This window comes from Nicotiana sylvestris, chromosome 6 (genome assembly GCF_000393655.2).
Source record: "Nicotiana sylvestris chromosome 6, ASM39365v2, whole genome shotgun sequence".
Classification (NCBI taxonomy): Eukaryota; Viridiplantae; Streptophyta; class Magnoliopsida; order Solanales; family Solanaceae; genus Nicotiana; species Nicotiana sylvestris.
The window spans coordinates 3141623-3160782 of record NC_091062.1 but is presented as its reverse complement, the minus strand read 5'-3'; the positions used below and the strand labels follow the sequence as shown (position 1 = coordinate 3160782).

At 38.9% G+C, this 19160-nt stretch overlaps 1 protein-coding gene across 1 annotated transcript; it reads right to left on the bottom strand.

Annotated features, from left to right (window-relative positions):
• Nucleotides 1–667: 667 nt before the first annotated feature.
• On the bottom strand, nt 668–1150 carry LOC138870146 (uncharacterized). The gene has a single exon (XM_070147841.1). It carries the CDS (start codon nt 1148–1150, stop codon nt 668–670), a length of 483 nt encoding a protein of 160 aa, XP_070003942.1.
• Nucleotides 1151–19160: the final 18010 nt, after the last annotated feature.

Sequence of the window (19160 nt, the reverse complement as noted above, 5' to 3'; positions counted from 1 at the left end):
ACCCCGAGGCCCGCGAGACCTCAACCAAAAGCACCAACACAATCTAGTACCTCATTCAAACTTGTTCCAATCATCAAAACACCTCAAACAATGCCAAATCCATCAATTCACATTGAATTCAAGCCTAAGTTTACTAAAAACTTCCGAAATACGTTTTTGATCAAAAACCCAACAAAACCACGTCCGAATGACCTGAAATTTTGCACACACATCCCAAATGACATAACGAAGCTACAACAACTCTCTGAATTCCATTCCGACCTTCGGATCAAAATCTCACCTATCAACCGGAAATCGCCAAAATACTAACTTCGCCAATTCAAGCCTAATTCTACACCGGACCTCTAAAACCACTTCCGATCACACTCCTAAGTCACAAATCACCTCCCGAAGCTAACCAAACCATTGAAACTCACATCCGAGCCCTTTAACTTATAAGTCAACATCCGATTGACTTTTCCAACTTAAACTTTCTTAAAAGAAACTAAGTGTCTCATTTCTTACCAAAACCACAACAAACGCAAACCAATCAACTCGACACATAAACCATGGATAACGAAGCATAAAGAAGCAAAATGGGGGAAACATACATGAAACCTCAAATAGGTGAGGATATCTGCTTGACCACATAAACCACGGATAACTCATGAGACGACTGGCCGGGTCATCACATCCTCCCTAACTTAAACAAACATTCATCCTCGAACAAGTCAAGAAACATACATGAAACCTCAAATAGGTGAGGATATCTGCTCTGCATCTGCCGCTCGGTCTTCCAGGTAGCCTCCTCCACGGGCCGACCTTTCCACTGCACTTTCACTGAAGCTATATCTTTTGACCTCAACTTCTGAACTTGACGACCCAAGATAGCTACTGGCTCCACATCAAAGGTCAAATCATCATCCAACTGAACCGTGCTGAAGTCCAAAATATGAGACGGATCTCCAATATACTTCCGGAGCATAGAAACATGAAATACCGGATGCACACTCGACAAGCTGGGTGGCAACGCAAGATCATAAGCCACATCCCCAAACCTCTGAAGCACCTCAAAAGCCCCAATAAACCGTGGACACAACTTTCCTTTCTTCGCAAATCTCATAACACCCTTCATGAGAGAAACCTTCAACAAAACTTTTTCACCCACCATATAGGATACATCTCGAACCTTCCGGTCCACATAACTCTTCTGACGCGACTACAATGTATGAAGTCTCTCCTGAATCACCTTCACCTTCTCTAAGGCATCCTAAACCAAATTTGTCCTCAATAACCTAGCCTCGTCGGGATCGAACCAACCAACTGGAGATCTACACCGCTTCCCATGCAAAGCTTCATACGGAGCCATCTGAATACTCGACTAGTAGTTGTTGTTATAGGAAAACTCTACAAACGGCAAAAACTCATCCCATGAACCTCCAAAATCAATAACACAAGCACGCAACATGTCCTCCAATATCTGAATAGTACGCTCGGACTGTCCGTCCGTCTGAGGATGAAATGTTATGCTCAACTCCACCTGAGTACCCTACTCTTTCTGCACGACTCTCCAAAACTGAGAAGTAAACTGAGTACCTCTATCTGAGATGATGGAAACTGAAACATCATGCAATCGAACAATCTCCCGGATATAAATCCCTGCCAACCGCTCTGAAGAATAGGTAGTACACATAAGAATGAAGTGTTCGGACTTGGTCAGCCGATCCACAATCACCCAAATAGCATCAAACTTCTTCAAAGTCTGAGGAAGTCCAACCACAAAATCCATAGTGATCCTCTCCCACTTCCACTCGGGAATAACCATCTGCTGAAGCAAGCCACCCGGTTTCTGATGCTCATATTTCACCTGCTGATAATTGAGACACCGAGCTACACATCCCACAATATCTTTCTTCATTTTTCTCCACCAATAGTGCTGCCTCAAATCCTGATACATCTTTGCGGCACCCGGATGAATAGAATACCGCGAGCTATGGGCCTCCTCCAGAATCAACTCTCTAAGCCCATCCACATTGGGCACACAGATCCGGCCATGCATCCTCAACACACCATCATCACCGATGGTCACATCTATGGCATCATCATGCTGAACCCTGTCCTTAAGGACAAACAAATGCGAATCATCATACAGGCGCTCTCTGATGCGATCATATAAGGAAGACCGAAAAACCACACAAGCCAACACCCGACTGGGCTCCGAAATATCTAGTCTCACAAACCGATTGGCCAAGACCTGAACATCAACTACAAGGGGTCTCTCCCAAACTAGAATGTACGCCAAACTCCCCATACTCACTGCCTTTCGGCTCAAAGCATCGGCCACTACATTGGACTTTCCCGGATGATACAAAATAGTAATATCATAATCTTTAAGCAACTCCAACCACCTTCGCTGCCTCAAATTAAGATCCTTTTGCTTGAACAAATGCTGAAGACTGCGATGATCGGTGAATACCTCACAAGATATGCCATACAAGTAGTGCCTCCAAATCTTCAATGTATGAACTATGGCAGCCAACTCCAAATCATGAACAGGGTAGTTCTTCTCATGGGGCTTCAACTGACGAGAAGCATAAGCAATAACTCTGCCCTCCTGCATTAATATGCAACCAATCCCAACTCTCGAAGCATCATAATACATGGTATATGAACCTGAAGCTGATGGCAAAACCAATACTAGAGCTATGGTCAAAGCTGTCTTAAGCTTCCGAAAGCTCTCCTTACACTCGTCCGACCATACAAATGGAGCACCCTTCTGAGTCAACTTGGTCAAAGGCGATGCAATGGATGAGAATCCCTGAACAAACCGGCGATAATAGCCTACCAACCCAAGAAAGCTACGAATCTCTGTGGATGAAGACGGCCTAGGCCAACTCTGAGTTGCCTCTAACTTCTTCGGATCAACCTGAATACCCTCGTTAGACACCATGTGTCCCAAGAAAGCCACTGAACTGAGCCAAAACTCACACTTGGAGAATTTTGCATAAAAGCTTCTCCTCCCTCAATCTCTGCAATACAACTCTCAAATGCTCCGCGTGCCCCTCCTGGCTACGCGAGTACACCAGGATATCATCAATGAATACTATAACGAACGGATCAAGATAAGGCCGGAACATGCTGTTCATCAATTGCATGAACGCTGTTGGGGCATTGGTTAGCCCGGAAGACATAACAAGGAACTCATAATAACCATATCTGGTCCTGAAAGCAGTCTTAAGAATGTCTGAATCCCTAATCTTTAACTAGTGATAGCCCGAGCGGAGATCAATCTTAGAGAACACCCTCGCTCCCTGAAGTTGGTCAAATAAATCATCAATGCGGTGCAAAGGATATTTGTTCTTAATTGTTACCTTGTTCAATTACCTATAATCAATGCACATTCTCATTGTGCCATCCTTCTTCTTTACAAACAGAATCGGCGCACCCCACGGTGACACACTAGGCCAAATGTACCCCTTATCTAGGAGTTCCTGAAGTTGTTCCTTTAATTCTTTCAACTCTGTTGTGCCATACAATACGACAGAATAGAAATGGGCTAAGTGCCCGGTACTAGGTCAATACCAAAATCAATATCCCTATCTGGTGGCATGCCCGACAGGTCTGCATGAAAAACATCGGGAAAATCCCTCACAACTGGAACAAAATCAATGTTAGGAGTCTCAGATCCAACATCCCTCACAAATGCTAGATATGACAGACAACCCTTCCCATCCATACGCTGGGCCTTCAAGAAAGAGATCACTCTACTAGGAACACAATCCGTCGTGCCACGCCATTCGATACGCGGTACACCCGGCATAGACAAAGTGACAGTCTTAGCATGACAATCTAGAATAGCATGACACGGAGATAACCAATCCATGCCCAAAATAACATCAAAGTCTACCATGCTCAATAGCAATAGATCGACTCGGGTCTCTAGACCCCCAATAGTCACAACATATGACCGGTACACACGGTCCACAATAATAGTATCGCCCACCGGGGTAGACACATGAACAAGTAAAGCAAGAAATTCCCAGGGCATACCCAAATAATGAGCAAAATATGAGGACACATAAGAATAAGTGGAACCGGGATCAAATAATACAGAGGCATCTCTGTGGCAGACTGAAACAATACCTGTAATGACAACATCTAAAGCAATAGCATATGTCCTGCCTGGAATAGCATAGAAATGAGCCTGGCCACCGCCTGATCGACCTCCCCCTATGGGGCGACCCCTGGCTGCCTGACCTCCACCCCTAGCTAGCTGGGCAAGTGGTAAAGTGACTGGAGCAGAATTCAAGGGTTGACCCCTCTGCTGAAATCGACTATCACGAAGTCAAGGGCACTGCCTTCTCATATGTCCAAACTCTCTACACTCATAACAGCTAACCGGTGCTAGACATGGGGACTGAAGGGAAACCCTCACATTTGAGTGACTAGAAGATGCACTCGGTGCAGAAGAACCCTGAGCTGATGGAGCACAAGATGAACTCTGAGCTGGGAGGGCGCTGAATGAAGGCTGGCCCTGCTGAGATCCATGATGACCACGACCTGAAAATGCCCCACGATACTCTGAACGGGCCGACTGAGCAGGCCTGAAAGAAAGACCTCTACCATGTTGGAACTGGACCCTCGAAGGAGCACCATTGTAAATGCCCAATCCTCGAGGCCTCTTGGCCTCCCTCTCCTCTTACTCTCGACGGCAAACTGTCTCAATCTCACGAGCGATATCAACCACCTCCTCGAATGTAGCACCCAATACTCTCTCTATTTATCATAATACGGAGATGGTAGTTAAGGCCATCCACAAATCTCCTGATCCTCTCACGATCTAATGGAATCATCCAAATGGCATGACGAGCCAACTTAGAAAATCTCATCTCATACTGGGTCACGATCATATCTCCCTGCGTCAACCACTCAAATTACCTATACAGCTCCTCTCTACGAGACTGCGGTACATACTTCTCCAAGAAGAGAGTGGAGAACTGCTGCTAAGAAAGGGGTGCTGAACCGACAGGCCTACGCCTCTCAAAATCCTCCCACCAAGTAAAGGCATCCCCCGAGAACTGAAAGGTGGTAAATGCCACACCACTAGACTCAAGAATCCCTGTTGTATGGAGCATCCGCTGACACTTGTCAAGAAAACCCTGGGCATCCTTGCCCTCAGCACCACTGAACGACGGAGGTTGGAGCCTACCAAACCTCTCAAGACGATACTGCTCATCATCCGGCATGGCTGGTACTACGAACTCCTGAACTGGCACAACCAGCTGAGCTGGAGGTGCCCCCGGCGTCTGTAGTCCCTGCACTACCTGCTCAGGGGTGCGAGCAGCGGGGGTCTGATTGCCTCCCCCAACCTGTGAAGTAGTTGTTGCGGTTATGGCTGAAACTACTTGAGCCAGGCCAGTGCAAACTGATAAGATTTGTGCCAAGGCCTCCTAAAGACCCGGAATCACGATAGGCACAGTTGGTGCCTAAACTGGTGCTGCTGGAGCATCCGTAGCTGGAGCCTGATCCGGAGCTAGGGCAGCTGGTGGATCTGCAAGTGCTGCCCTCGCTGCTCTACCTCTGCCACGTCCACAACCGTGTCCACGGCCTCTGGTGGTCTCAACTGGTGGCACTAGTGGTCGTCCACCTCGTCCGATAACTCACGTCCTCACTATCTGTGAGAGAATGGAATAACAGAAGTATTAGTACCTGGACCAACAAGTTCGCACGATAAGAATTTCAAGAATGTGAAGTTTTTTCCTAAAGGTTCTGCAGCCTCTTGAGGATAAATACAGACATCTCCGTACCGATCCGCGAGACTCTACTAAACCGGCTCTTGACTTGCGAGACCTATATAACCTAGGCTCTGATACCAACTTGTCACGACCCCAACCCCGGTCGTGATGGCGCCCAACACACTGCTAGGCAAGCCTGACCAACTAACAACCCCAATCTATTTTCTTATAAAAATCATTATCAGCTAGCACAGTTAAATTGCTAAACTACCCTAATAAGAGTTTAAGACAACGAGTTAAATATGTGGAAATTCATATGATAATACCACTACATAGCCCATACAGATCTGGTGTCACAAGTCTCGAGCCTCTGGTACAAGTTTAACAGCCTAATACATAATCAGCCTAGGAAATAAGGATAAAACGAAAGGATAGAAGGGAGAGATCCGAGCTGCGAACGCCGTGCAGCTACCTCAATACTCCCGGATATGAACTGATCGACTGAAAATCCTCACTCAGCCTCTGAAACACCTGGATCTGCACGCAAGGTGCGGGGAGTAAGGTGAATACTCCGACCTAGTGAGTAATAAGCATAAATAATGACTGAGAATAAGAAGCCACGAAAAAACATAGAGTAATCTATAATGTGGCAGTTTAAACGAGTAATATGAAAGCAATAAACCAATGGAAAAGAAATATGGTAATGCTACAATAAATAAGCAATTAAGTGACAGACATATAAAGAAATTCAACTCATAAAACAGTATCATATAGTACCCGTTGCGGCGTATAACCCGATCCATATATCGCTGCAGCGTGCAGCCCGATCCATATATCTCGTCGACGGTGCTCACTGGGGGTGTGAAGACTCTGGGAGGGGCCCCTTACGGACCAAGCGCAATATCAAGCCATCTCGTAGCATCAAATCTAGGCCCCGACCTTATATCATTATCAGCATAACACTGCTGCAGCGCACAGCCCGATCCCATAGTATCCTCACATCTTGCCCTTGGCTGTACTAAGTCCAAAAATCATATAAGCCCATCAGGCATTAGTAAAATAGTAGTTCTCAGCCCAAAACATCATTTAATATATCATTTTTGTTTCAAAACCGAGTAAAAGTGGCTAAGTTGTAAAACAGTGGAAAACGGTACGACTGAGTTCAGGTAGTAAGTCAAAACAATGAGGAAATAATGATAAACTATCTGGATGGTTTAAATAATTGGTACGAAGCCCAAATATGGCAATCAATCCAAATAATAATGATAACAACTAAGCTTCAATCAAATACGCGGTAAAAGTATCACTCGGGACGGACCAAGTCACAATCCCCAATAGAAAATGACCCCACTCTCATCATCAAGTGTGTGTCTCACCTCAATATTGCACTACGATGTGCAAATCCGGGGTTTCAAACCCTCAGGACATCATTTACAATCATTACTCACCTCGAACCGGCAAAACTCTAGCTCGCTACGCCTTTCCCTCTCAAATCGGCCTCCTCATGTGTCGAATCTGGCCAAAACTAGAACAAATACGTCACAATATGCTAAGGAAACAAAACCCAAGCGAAAACAATCAAAAAATAACAAAACTCCCGAAATTAGCAAAACCCGAGCCCCGGGCCCACTTCTCGAAACTCAGAAATTTTTACATCAATGGGTTCCTTATCCTTCCACGAGTCCATACATATCATGAGTTCTCAAATCCGACCTCAAATGGCCCTTCAAATCCCAAAATTAAAATCTCAAAATTCCAAGCCCTAGTTCTTCCATTTTTAGCTAAATTTCCATGAATTTATAGGTTAATTTCACAATAGAATCATGTTTTCTGCTCATAAATCTTACATCTAATCACTTCTCCTTGAGTCCCTCTTCATTTTCCCTCAAAGAGCTCTCAAAATACTCAGCTATGGTGGAAAAATGGCTCAAAATCGCGGATGAACAACTTAAACATTCTGCCCAGGGGTTTTCGTATCTGCGACCCCTTTTACCGCACTTGCGGTACCGCATTTGCAGTCCAACCAACCACTTCTGCGGTTTCTCATTTAAATCCAAAAGTCGCATCTGCGACTGAACTTTCGCATATGCGGCTTCGCAGATGCGGCTACCTCGCCGCTTCTGCGAAAACTGCTCCCCAACCCAAACTTCGCATCTGCGGCTCTTCTTCCGCATGTGCGGCACTGCACCTGTTGTCCTAAATCCGCAGGTGCAGAAATACCATAAGCAACAATCTTCAGAATTTCCTTAAGTCCAACATCTTCCCGTTAACCACCCGAATTCACCCCGAGGCCCCCGGGACCTCAACCAAAAGCACCAACATAACCCAGTACCTCATTCAAACTTGTTCCAATCATCAAAATGCCTCAAACAATGCCAAATCTATCAATTCACATCGAATTCAAGCCTAAGTTTACTAAAAACTTTCGAAATACGTTTTCGATCAAAAACCCAACCATACCATGTCCGAATGACCTAAAATTTTGCACACACATCCCAAATGACATAATGAAGCTACATCAACTCTCCGAATTCCATTCCGACCCTAGTATCAAAGTCTCACCTATCAACCGAAAATTGCCAAAATACTAACTTCGCCAATTCAAGCCTAATTCTACACCGGACATCCAAAACCACTTTCGATCACACTCCTAAGTCACAAATCACCTCCCAAAGCTAACCGAACCATCGAAACTCATATCCGAGCCCTCTAACTCATAAATCAATATCCGATTAACTTTTCCAACTTAACCTTCTTAAAAGAGACTAAGTGTCTCATTTCTTACCAAAACCACACCAAACGCAAACCAATCAACTCGACCACATAAACCACGGATAACGAAGCATAAAGAAGCAGAAATGGGGGAAACAGAGCGGTAGCTCATGAGACGACTGGCCAGATCGTCACTATACGTAAGTTGATAAAGTTTATTTCATCATATTAATCGAAGTCATAATGATCTTATGACATTCCGATTGGCGTACTTTATTATGCATTGCATTCATTTGTACATGTACATTGACCCATGACCATGTGGCATTATATATGCATATAATATATGTATATGGGGTATGGGGAAAGGTTATGGCATTATATACACACCACCACCTGATCACATGGTATATGTTAATGATTTCGCCCACAGTGAACGAGATGATATGATGGGATGCCTCAGAGACTTGATGATATTATGTACACATATACCTATGCATGGTATGATATTTATACATATATACATGACATTATAAATGTTTCATGATTCACAAAGATATTCAGACTTACAGGTTGAGTCTTTTACTCTATGATTCTTTCATGTCTATTATATACGACTTTTCATGCCTTACATACTCGGTACTTTATTTGTACTGACGTTCCTTTTGTCTAGGGATGCTGCATTTTATGCCCGCAGGTCCCGATAGATAGGTTGACAGTCCTCCAAGGAGGCTATCAGCTCAACGGAAGGTGTTGGTGCACTCTATTTGCTCTAAAGTTTCCTAATTGGTCAGTATAATTTTGGGCATATATTGATTGGTATGGTAGGGTCCTGTCTTGAAATTTATGACATTTATGTACTCTTAGAGTCTTGTAGACAGATGTTATATATATGGATACTTGTATGACTTTGTCGGCCTATGTTTCGAGTATACAAACGATCATGTCGGCCTTATCAGCCTGTATGTCACATGTATAAGTTTCTATATTATGTTAGGTCGTCCTATATATATTATTATTTTATATTTTATTCTGGTTATCTCATGACAGCCCTTCTGGCCCATTTACACATGAAGTATGATAAGAAAGATATGTTACGTTGGTACTCGGTTGAGTAAGGCACCGGGTGCCCATTGCGGCCCTACGGTTTGGGTCATGACTTCATGTTACTCGTTGGACATCATACACTAATGTGGACATCGTATTAGTTTTATAGTCAAAGTTGAATGATGTCCAGCTTCAGATGCTTAGGGAAAGCTGTTTTGGCTATTTCCTTGATTTACCTCGAGTTGCTTTCCAGACATAACTGATTCATTCTTTATTGTTTAGGGAGTTTGTTAAAGATAAGTGTGATCAATTTTATGTGACATTGAATGACAAATGTGTTTTATGTTTTGGTCTTCGAGAATTTGGTGTTGTAAGTGGTTTAAACTGTTGTGGCAATGAACATATTGCGGGTAACTTCAGTGGACCTAATAGGTTGGTGAATACTTATTTTTCTGGTGTTGAAGTGGTGTTAAAGAAGTCGCTTATTGACTATTTTGAGAAGAAGAAATGGTAGTCTGATGAAGACACAGTAAAGATTGCAATCATTTATTTCATAAACACATTTCTAATGTCCACTCAGGCTCAGAAGACATTTATAAGTAAACGTATTTCCATCTGTCGAAAGTGGTGAGTATGTGTCCTTTCCCTGGGATAAGATTGTGTTTCGAGCTTGAATGAAGTTAGTGAGGGACATGTTGAAGGGAAAGTCTGAATTTTATAGGATTGGTGGATTTCCTCTTGCACTACAGGTGTGGTTCTATGAATGTTGCACTATAGTTGATAAAAAGTTTGTTGTTCGCGTCGGAGATCATACACCACGCATATTGAATTGGGAAATGACAGACATGCCAACACGTGAGGACTTCTCTACTGGTTTCTTCAATAGCACAGGGAATAAAGTACCGACTTTTATGTATTGATGGGTTATACATATATAATACCCTATAATTCATTATGATACATCAAATATATAGTTTTTATACATCTAGGACTGAACCTCTTTTTGTTACATTTGCAGTTTAAAAATATTTCTCCTACAACTGAAGAGCTACGGAGATTACTTTTCCTGTTGAAGTTAACGATGAGTATCAAAAATATTTGACATCACGTAACATGGGAAAACTTCCTATTGATGATAGCGATGATTTTGTCACACCACCCTCGAAACAGATTAAGGAGCCCCTCCCACCAAAATAGAATCCGGGTGTCCAACCTATTGATTATGATCGTGAGTTGCAGAAGTTGAAAGCTGATATTAAACAGGATTGTATTTATATTTAAAAGTTTTGTTAAAAATGTATATTCAAAGTCTATTATTTTTCTTATTTGTTTCCTTTTGTAGTTCCATAAGCAGTTAAAGTCCTTCATGGAATATGTTTTTAATAAATTCAAGGAAGTCTTTGAGTTGATAAATTCCAAGATATGTGTTTCTTTTCCAATGTGCATTTCCTTTTACTTTTTAGTTAACTTAGTGTATCTTTTTTTTAAAAAAATAGCTTAGTGCAAGCAAAGACAAATATAGTGCACATCCAAAGGAAGACACCAGTGGTCGTCAAGAAAATAATAATTTTTGAGCAATATGGAGTTTGGTGGCAATGAAGATGTTTGATATGGATGGTTGCAAAGTGTGCTTAGTTGTGCATTCTGTAAAAAAAAAAGGGTCAGTGGAAGTAAAGGCGAAGATGTTCCATATTCTCATGGAGATACCAGTGCGCATCATCGTAACAACTTTGTGCTCGATGAAGCAGATTAGTTAGGTGTCAATATCATGGAAGAGCCTTCTGGTGGTGTCCTTATCATATTCGTAGCTAAAGTAACTTTCACACCAGATATAATGCATTCTAATGCTACTGTAGATGAGGCGGCAGGGGAGATAGAGGCAGAATTTGAGAAAGAAAATGTTCTCGAATCTCAGACTGCACTATTGTTATGACTACAAGTGTTGATGAGGCGGAGGTGGCATGGGAGATGAAGGAACAATCTGAGAAAGAGGTTCCTGAATCTCAGATTGTTCTGTACCAGACTGAGTTACTTCCTGAAGTTTCGCAACAAATGAAAAAAATAGATGTCCTGCAAAGGACGTGCAATCTATGTTCATTACTGTATTTGATTCAGGATCCAGTAGTGATGTTGTTGCAGCGAAAGAAAAAAAAAATTATGCTGTTAAGCATCCTTTTCAAAGCAAAATCGAAACTGGCGTTAACAGCTCTTTATTGAATATATTTGCTGTGTGGGTCAAAGAAGGAAAGTCCAGAAAGAAGTATGCTTTCAACTTCTAAATTTTGTTCAGTTTTATATTTTAATATATTTTCATTTGTAGCATTATTTTATACCAAATCACTGTATCTCTTTTGTGTATATCTGTTACCAGGAATTAAATTTACCCGAACTTTGTTAGTGAACTGAATTCTGCTTATGATCTAGGTGTATATCATGTTGAAGACAAAAAATGATTTTACACTTTGGCCGAATTTACTGGTGTACATGTGATCAGGCCTCTTAAGTTAGAACAGATTATTAATTGCTATCTTTCCTGGCACAAGAGAACTAGTCAGCATTAATTTCCTTTGTTTCCTGTAAATTTGGTTTGAAAAAAGCGTAGCCGCTTAAATCTTACGAGCCTTCAAGTTGTGATGATTTCTACTGTCACATCTGGAATAGTGACTACAGATGAAACTTTCTTTTGACCTCTAAGTCTAAGCTTGACGAAATGCATCTCTATTAGTATGATACTTATCCTAATTACTGAAATACATCTCCAAAGGAGATAAATGAATTTTAATTTTTTTGGGCTTGCCTCTGATAATGCTAATAAAATGAGAGATCAAGGAATTGGTTGACGCAAATTTGTCATCATTTGGTTACCTATTTTATACTATTACAGTGATTAATTATTTGTAATGTTTTGTTTCAGCACATTGAGATTTGGTTCTATTATTTGAGGAAGAAGGGGAAGTATGACAAAGACCTACCTGTAACATTCACCACCACTGATTGGTACTTCAACGACAAAATTAATGAGTTGTGGTAGGAATTTATTGAAATAGGTGAAGATAATGAAGAGTGCAATCCGAAACATGTCATTGCAGAGTATATTCAGGGTATGTCTTGGAGGCCAATGTTCTATGGCACACTGTGGAGCACGTCTTATTGCCAATTAATTTTGCGGAGCAGTGACATTGGATAATGGTTGTGATATCCTTCAAGGATAGGTGCATTTATGTGTATAATTCTATGCGCGGTGGAGCTGCTCATCAAGCCAAAGTCCATAACATAATGTGCAAGTATTCTGTGTTGATGCCTTATTTTTTTGTGCACACGCATTCTATTTAAACAAAAAGACATCAATTGGCACACTGGTGTCTACAAATCAAAGGACTTGATTACCCCATTTGATGTAAAACTGGTTGAAGTACTGCCTCAACAAGTCGAAGCGTATGAATTTTTTTAAATAAAATCTATTTTTTTAGATTCTGCAGTTTGATATTATTATTTCTATTTTTGTAGTGATTGTGGTGTATTTGCGGCATCATTTGTTGAGTATTTCATTGAGGGCAAGACGCCTCCTAAAAAATTCAATGCATATGCACATCGACGCAGATTTGGTACTCTCTTGTGGGATTATGCTAGAAAGAATATGGAACTGAAAGCGCAAAGTGATGATGAGATTATTGACCGACAGAATAAGTCAAGCAGAAGCGGAAGAATTGGTTACCTTTGTCACTATTGTAGGATGAACTCAATTTTTTTTTGTATTGCTTTTATGTTGTCTTTGTTGTAAGATGGATCAAATTTGCTTGTGTTTGAATTTTATGAATACTTTTAAGATTTGTACGGAAAATGAGATGTCTACTCTTTTATAAAGGTTTCATGAGTTTTAGTACAATATTAAAGTATTGCAGATTAGTTTATTTTGGTGTTTTCTCCCTTGATTTTGTGTTGTGAATTCAAGATATGAAAAATATACAATAGTTTCTTTCAGTTACACAAATGATACACGTATGATACACATATAATACATATATGATACACACATGATACATAGATGATACAGTTGTTTTGGGTTGCTGCACAGTTAATTTCTTCACAATGCGTTCTGCAGTTTGTTTTGTTTCAAAATATATATTGATGAAGCCACACTCTTATTTGCAAATTTCTAAAACTATTTGCACAGTTTACTGGCTGCTACAACTGTTTTCCATTAGTTAGCTTTGTTATTACACAAATATAGACATGACTAAGAGCCGATACACAGAGATACATAGGTAATACATAAGAGATATATAGGTAATACACAAGATATACATATGTGATATAAATATAATACATAGCTGATACAACTTCTTTTTTAAATAGTAATTTACTGATACACAGAGATACATAGGTGATACATAAGAGATACCAATATTATACATAGCTGATACAACTTCTTTTTTTAATCAAAGATGTATAATTTAAAAAATACACTTGCAACACGATTTTAAATGATAGATCAAATATTTATTTATATCTAAAATTCAAATGACATTATGCGTTGATACAGTTTTTGATATATTGGATTCTTCTAAATCTCTATGATATTCAGTAAAGTATAAAATAATAAGTAATTCTAAGTTTGACATATTTCATCCTCTCTTTGGATTATTTCTACAAGTTTTTCTGTTGTGAACTTCTTCTCCACATTGTCCACATGAAATCAACCTTTTTCGTTCCCTTTCAGATACTGGCTAGCACCTCCCATTTTTTGGCCTTCCTATTGATTTAGTCACGTCTGGTGGCAAGACTTTTTCATCTAGAACTTCTCCAGGAATTTTTCATGTGCTTTCATCAAGAATTGAATAAATTGGAATTTCATAGATTTTCAATAGGTACTTCCTGGTATAGTACACCGAGCAATACTCAATGTAATCACTGTATTTGTATTTTAATACTGCCCAAGCATGTGCATATGGCAGATCATCCAACTGAAACCTTTTACAGCTGCAAGTTTGATCTTTTAGGAACACTGCTTACTCTTGTCAAGTATTGAATATAAGTAACTCGTCGAAGGGGTCACCTACAAAATTTATCAACTATTGTTAGTGGTGACACAACAAATGCCCTCAAAATACATATACCGGAGAGCTTACAAGATTCAAAAGAGCTAAATATCATGTCAAACCAACCAATATTTTAGTAATAGAGTAGGCATAGATGCTACATTAAATTGAAAGCTTTATAGACATGCTGATAGTCGCCTAAAAGTTAAACAATTTGGTCTTCTTGTGCCGTGAAGGTGGACACTGATTTAACATAATCACATAAAGGGTTCAAGATATAGCAGATCCGTAAATTCGGTATGATTACATATTATATGCACAAGTATCTACAGATTCTAGTCATACCTTCATTCGATGTGACAATTCGAGATTGTCCATCAGCATTGTATCATATTTTTTCCCAAGATCAGTAAATGACTCTATTGCATTCTTTTGGTTTGTAACGTTCCATCGTCTGATCAATTGCCTTAAGTACTCCAGCAAAGGAAGTACTGGGAGTTGACTAGCAGCCTTGAATGTTGCATTGATCGACTCCGCAATGTTTGAAGTTATTGTCAATGTTCTGTTGACAGTGGAATGTGCTCTGGACCATCTTTCATACCCAACGTTGATTAAGTAATCTTTGACCCTCTTTCAATTCTCTCTACCTCTGATATGTGGTAATCAAATTTCTCAATTGTGTATGTTTTGGCCATAGTAAAGAATATGTCTTTGAGCTGCAAATGGTTCTTCTTGTAATTTTTTTACATTATTCCATAGATGCCATATGCAGACACAGTGACATACTTGTGGATACAATGTTGTCGCTGTATTTTTCAATGCCTTCGTATCTGTCCGAGACTATGCACATTCCCTCCCTTTCCCCAAATGCATCCTTGAACCTTGCAAAAATCACTCCCAAGAAGCACTATTCTTTGAATCTGCTATGGCATATGCGAGTGGTAGTATACTACCTAATAAATTAAATCATATAAACATATGTGAGTATATACATGAATAATATATATATATATATATATATATATATTTTACATTATAGTTCTTATTTTTACCTGTTGGATCTTGTGTGGATGCTATCAATAATGTTCCTCTGTATGTCGATTTAAGAAAGGTTCCATCTATAAACAACCGGTTTGTAATACTGCCATCCTTTTATAAACGGATATAGTGCAACGAAAGCATACATGAACAGGTCTTCGTCGGTTTTTTTCAAACTTACCACCAACATAGAATTTGTAAGAACCAACATATAAAAGTAGCTTAGCAACTTTTCATATGATTCGCTCAGGTTCCCTTTCAGTAGTTGAACTGCATATTCCTTCGATTACCATGCTTGCATAAATATCATTTGAAGACCATACTGCTTGTTCATGTCTCCAATTATGTCATTAGGAGTGTATATTATTTTTGGGTCTTTATACTTGTCTATCATAAGACTGCCGATGAGTTTTGCAATAGCTTGACGTTGTGCATAAGATCTATCTTTCAGCAGGCATGAGTGCAGTTTGCTGAAATTTCTGACCTTGAAAAGTTTTGCTTTTTTCAGGCTGGAAGACTTGAAACACCAATCGCTACGATTGGTGTTGATGCATACTAGGCAGTACCTACAAAAAGGATATAAACTTTTCTATTAATAAATATAGCGACATGAAATATAATGGTATATAGTGATACACACTACCATATATGAAAAAATACAATGACTATGCAGTACTATACGGTGAAAACCACAATTTAAAAGCGTATAGTAACAAACTTACAAGCAACAACTTATTTTCTGTATAATTATGCTTCTAACATCAACTATGATATACATTGGGATACATAATTATACAGTAAAATTTTGATACCTGCTTTCACTTGATCTATGCACCTTAAACTAGAATTTTTTCTTTACTGCCAAGTGCTTCATGACTTTGACTATCATAGTCTTGTCTTTATAAATTTGACCTTCTTCTACATCTATGTGTTGAGGGTCAGTTATTATTGTGTTTTCATCAAATTTTGTATCCTGCAAGTCTTCTCCATCCCCAAACTCAATCATATTAATTGTATCTCCAGTGTATCTCTCCTGTATAACGGAGCTTTGTGCACATTCTGGGGAAATCACAGTAGAATTTGAATTGTAGCAGATCATGTCCATATCCTTTTCGCTCGATGTTATACAACGGGGATTCATTATAAATTCCGAGCTTTTTTCAACTCAAGATATACACGTACACCCATATTATTTTCTATCACTATTGGTGGAGAACCATTGTGGACAGTGTATTTGATTTCAATAACATTCAATGAAGTATCTATCATAAGTTGTTTCGAAATCACGTCTACAAAATCTTCAAAACTTATATTTGGAGCAACTATTACAACATAGGCATTGTAATCCACAAAACTATTGTCAACATTCGATCAGCCACCATATTGAATAAAAATTGGTAAATTTGCCATTGAAGTAGATGAAATTAGGTCAAAACTCACTAATTCCTTGATTGATTTTGATTGTAGCTCGCAATTCCTTTATTAAAGTTGTATCTATAGAGAAATCGCGAATGGATATTGGTTCTTCTACGGTGAAATTGATCGATATTTGAGTGAAATTTAGAGCTCCTTTTGAGAATTTTGAGGGAGAGAAGGCTGTAACTTATAGAATGTAGGTGTCTGAGAAATTGATACGCTTGAAAAACAGGGAAGGAAGGAAGATCTTTAGCGTGATTCTCGGATGGAAGAATCCTTCCTTGCGTGTATCTCTAATTTTCGGCTACTTTTGGTAAATGTCTAATTTTGGGCTAGAGGTTGGTAAGTTTGAGTTTAAATTGACTATTTCTGTACTTTCCTAATTATTTTTTATAGCCAAAAAAGTGTATAAAATTTGTATAATTTTTGTATATAACATACAAAATATATATAAATATAAAAAATATATATTTTTCGGCTATTATTTTGAGAGTGGTTATACAGTATCATTTTCCCACTATACCATATGATACTTCTCCTCCGGTCAACCTCTAAATTAAAGCAAAGAACTCATGAAAATTCATTAGGTAATACGTCAATCAAACAAGTTAGGAAATGAGGTAGAATTCCAACTCATCGTTGTATAAAAAAGGTTATGATTTATTTTCGTATAAAGAACCAAAAATAAGGAGTGGACGTAAATTAGTAAGTCAGAAAGTGCAACGATTAAATAGTAGAGATTTATTCCAAATTGTAATTTATAACTTCGCAATTTTTTATTTTTTTTTGCACTTTGTGGTCTATATTGTATGATTTTTGAATTTCTACTTTTTTCCAATATCTTCTCCACAATCCCCTTAACTAGACAAGGATTAATGAACGAGATTTTTTCCTTCATATACAATAGAGAGACGGAGAGAGAGTTATTCAATTCCTAATATAAAGAGATACTTATTTAAAACTAATTTTTATATAATGGGTAAATTGTATATAATCATGTGATTAAGTTAAAATAGGTAAAAATTCCTTAATGAAAACAAACAATGTCATCTGGATCTATCTGCGCACGTACTGTAATATAATATTACCCTGTAAAATGTGGATCTCAAACACATTTTTTTAAGATAACGGCACACCATGTGAAGGTGTATATGACTTTGCATGAAAACTTTTGAAATTTATAATTTAAAAAAAAATTAAAATTAAATTACTTTTAGATATAAAAAGTTGTCATTATTTTAAAATATACTTTAAAAAAATGAGTCAAATAAACGGTGAGTCAACGAAGGCAGTACTCTCCAGCAAATCTTAGTGCATGTATCGGTCTAGATTATCTAATGTGAAGCCAGATGCATTATCTTTTAACACTCTGTTTGGATCATTGTTATCTATCGTTTTATAATGTATCATATTATATTGTATTGTTCGTATATTTTATAGATATAACGTTTGAATAGATTATATTATTTGGTATTATTAAATAATATTTTTATTTTTTCTAATTTGACTCTATCGACTTAGGAAAAACATGAATACTAGCTTTTTCGTCAAAAGGACGACACTAAAGCCACTTAATTACGTAAAACACTGCTTGTGTAATTTTTTTATAATCTGCTCCATATATTCATGTACTTCTTTATAATAAATATGTTATTTTGTAGAACAAAAATATGGTCATGGATACATGTAGTTTCAAGTAAGGGAAACAACCTGAGGAAATTAAATACAACAACAACAATCTAGTATAATCCCACTTAGTGGGGTCTGGGGAGGGTAGTGTGTACGCAGACCTTACCCCTACCCTAGGGTAGAGAGACTGTTTCCAAATAGACCCCGGCATCCTTCCCTCCAAGAACTTCCCACCTTGCTCTTGGGGAGACTCGAACTCACAACCTCTCGGTTGGAAGTGGGGGTTGCTTACCATCAGAGCAACCCCTTGTCATAGTAAACTAAAATCAGCAAAAAGTGTCCAAATAACATGGAGTGAAATAAAGGATACAGAAAATAGGAACATAAGAACAACCCAATGTTTTGGACGACGGCAAATGCAAAAATTATGTAATTGAGTGGAGTAAAATATAAAATAGAATTATAGGCTACTTCTTCCGTTTCAATTTAAATGGGTTAGTTTGATTTGGCACGGAGTTTAAGAAACAAAAAGAACTTTTAAAACTTGTGATCTTAAAAGTTTAAG

Excerpts from the sequence above, each read along its gene's own strand:
- LOC138870146 (XM_070147841.1), bottom strand. The coding sequence starts at position 1,150 with ATGGTGGGTGAAAAAGTTTTGTTGAAGGTTTCTCTCATGAAGGGTGTT.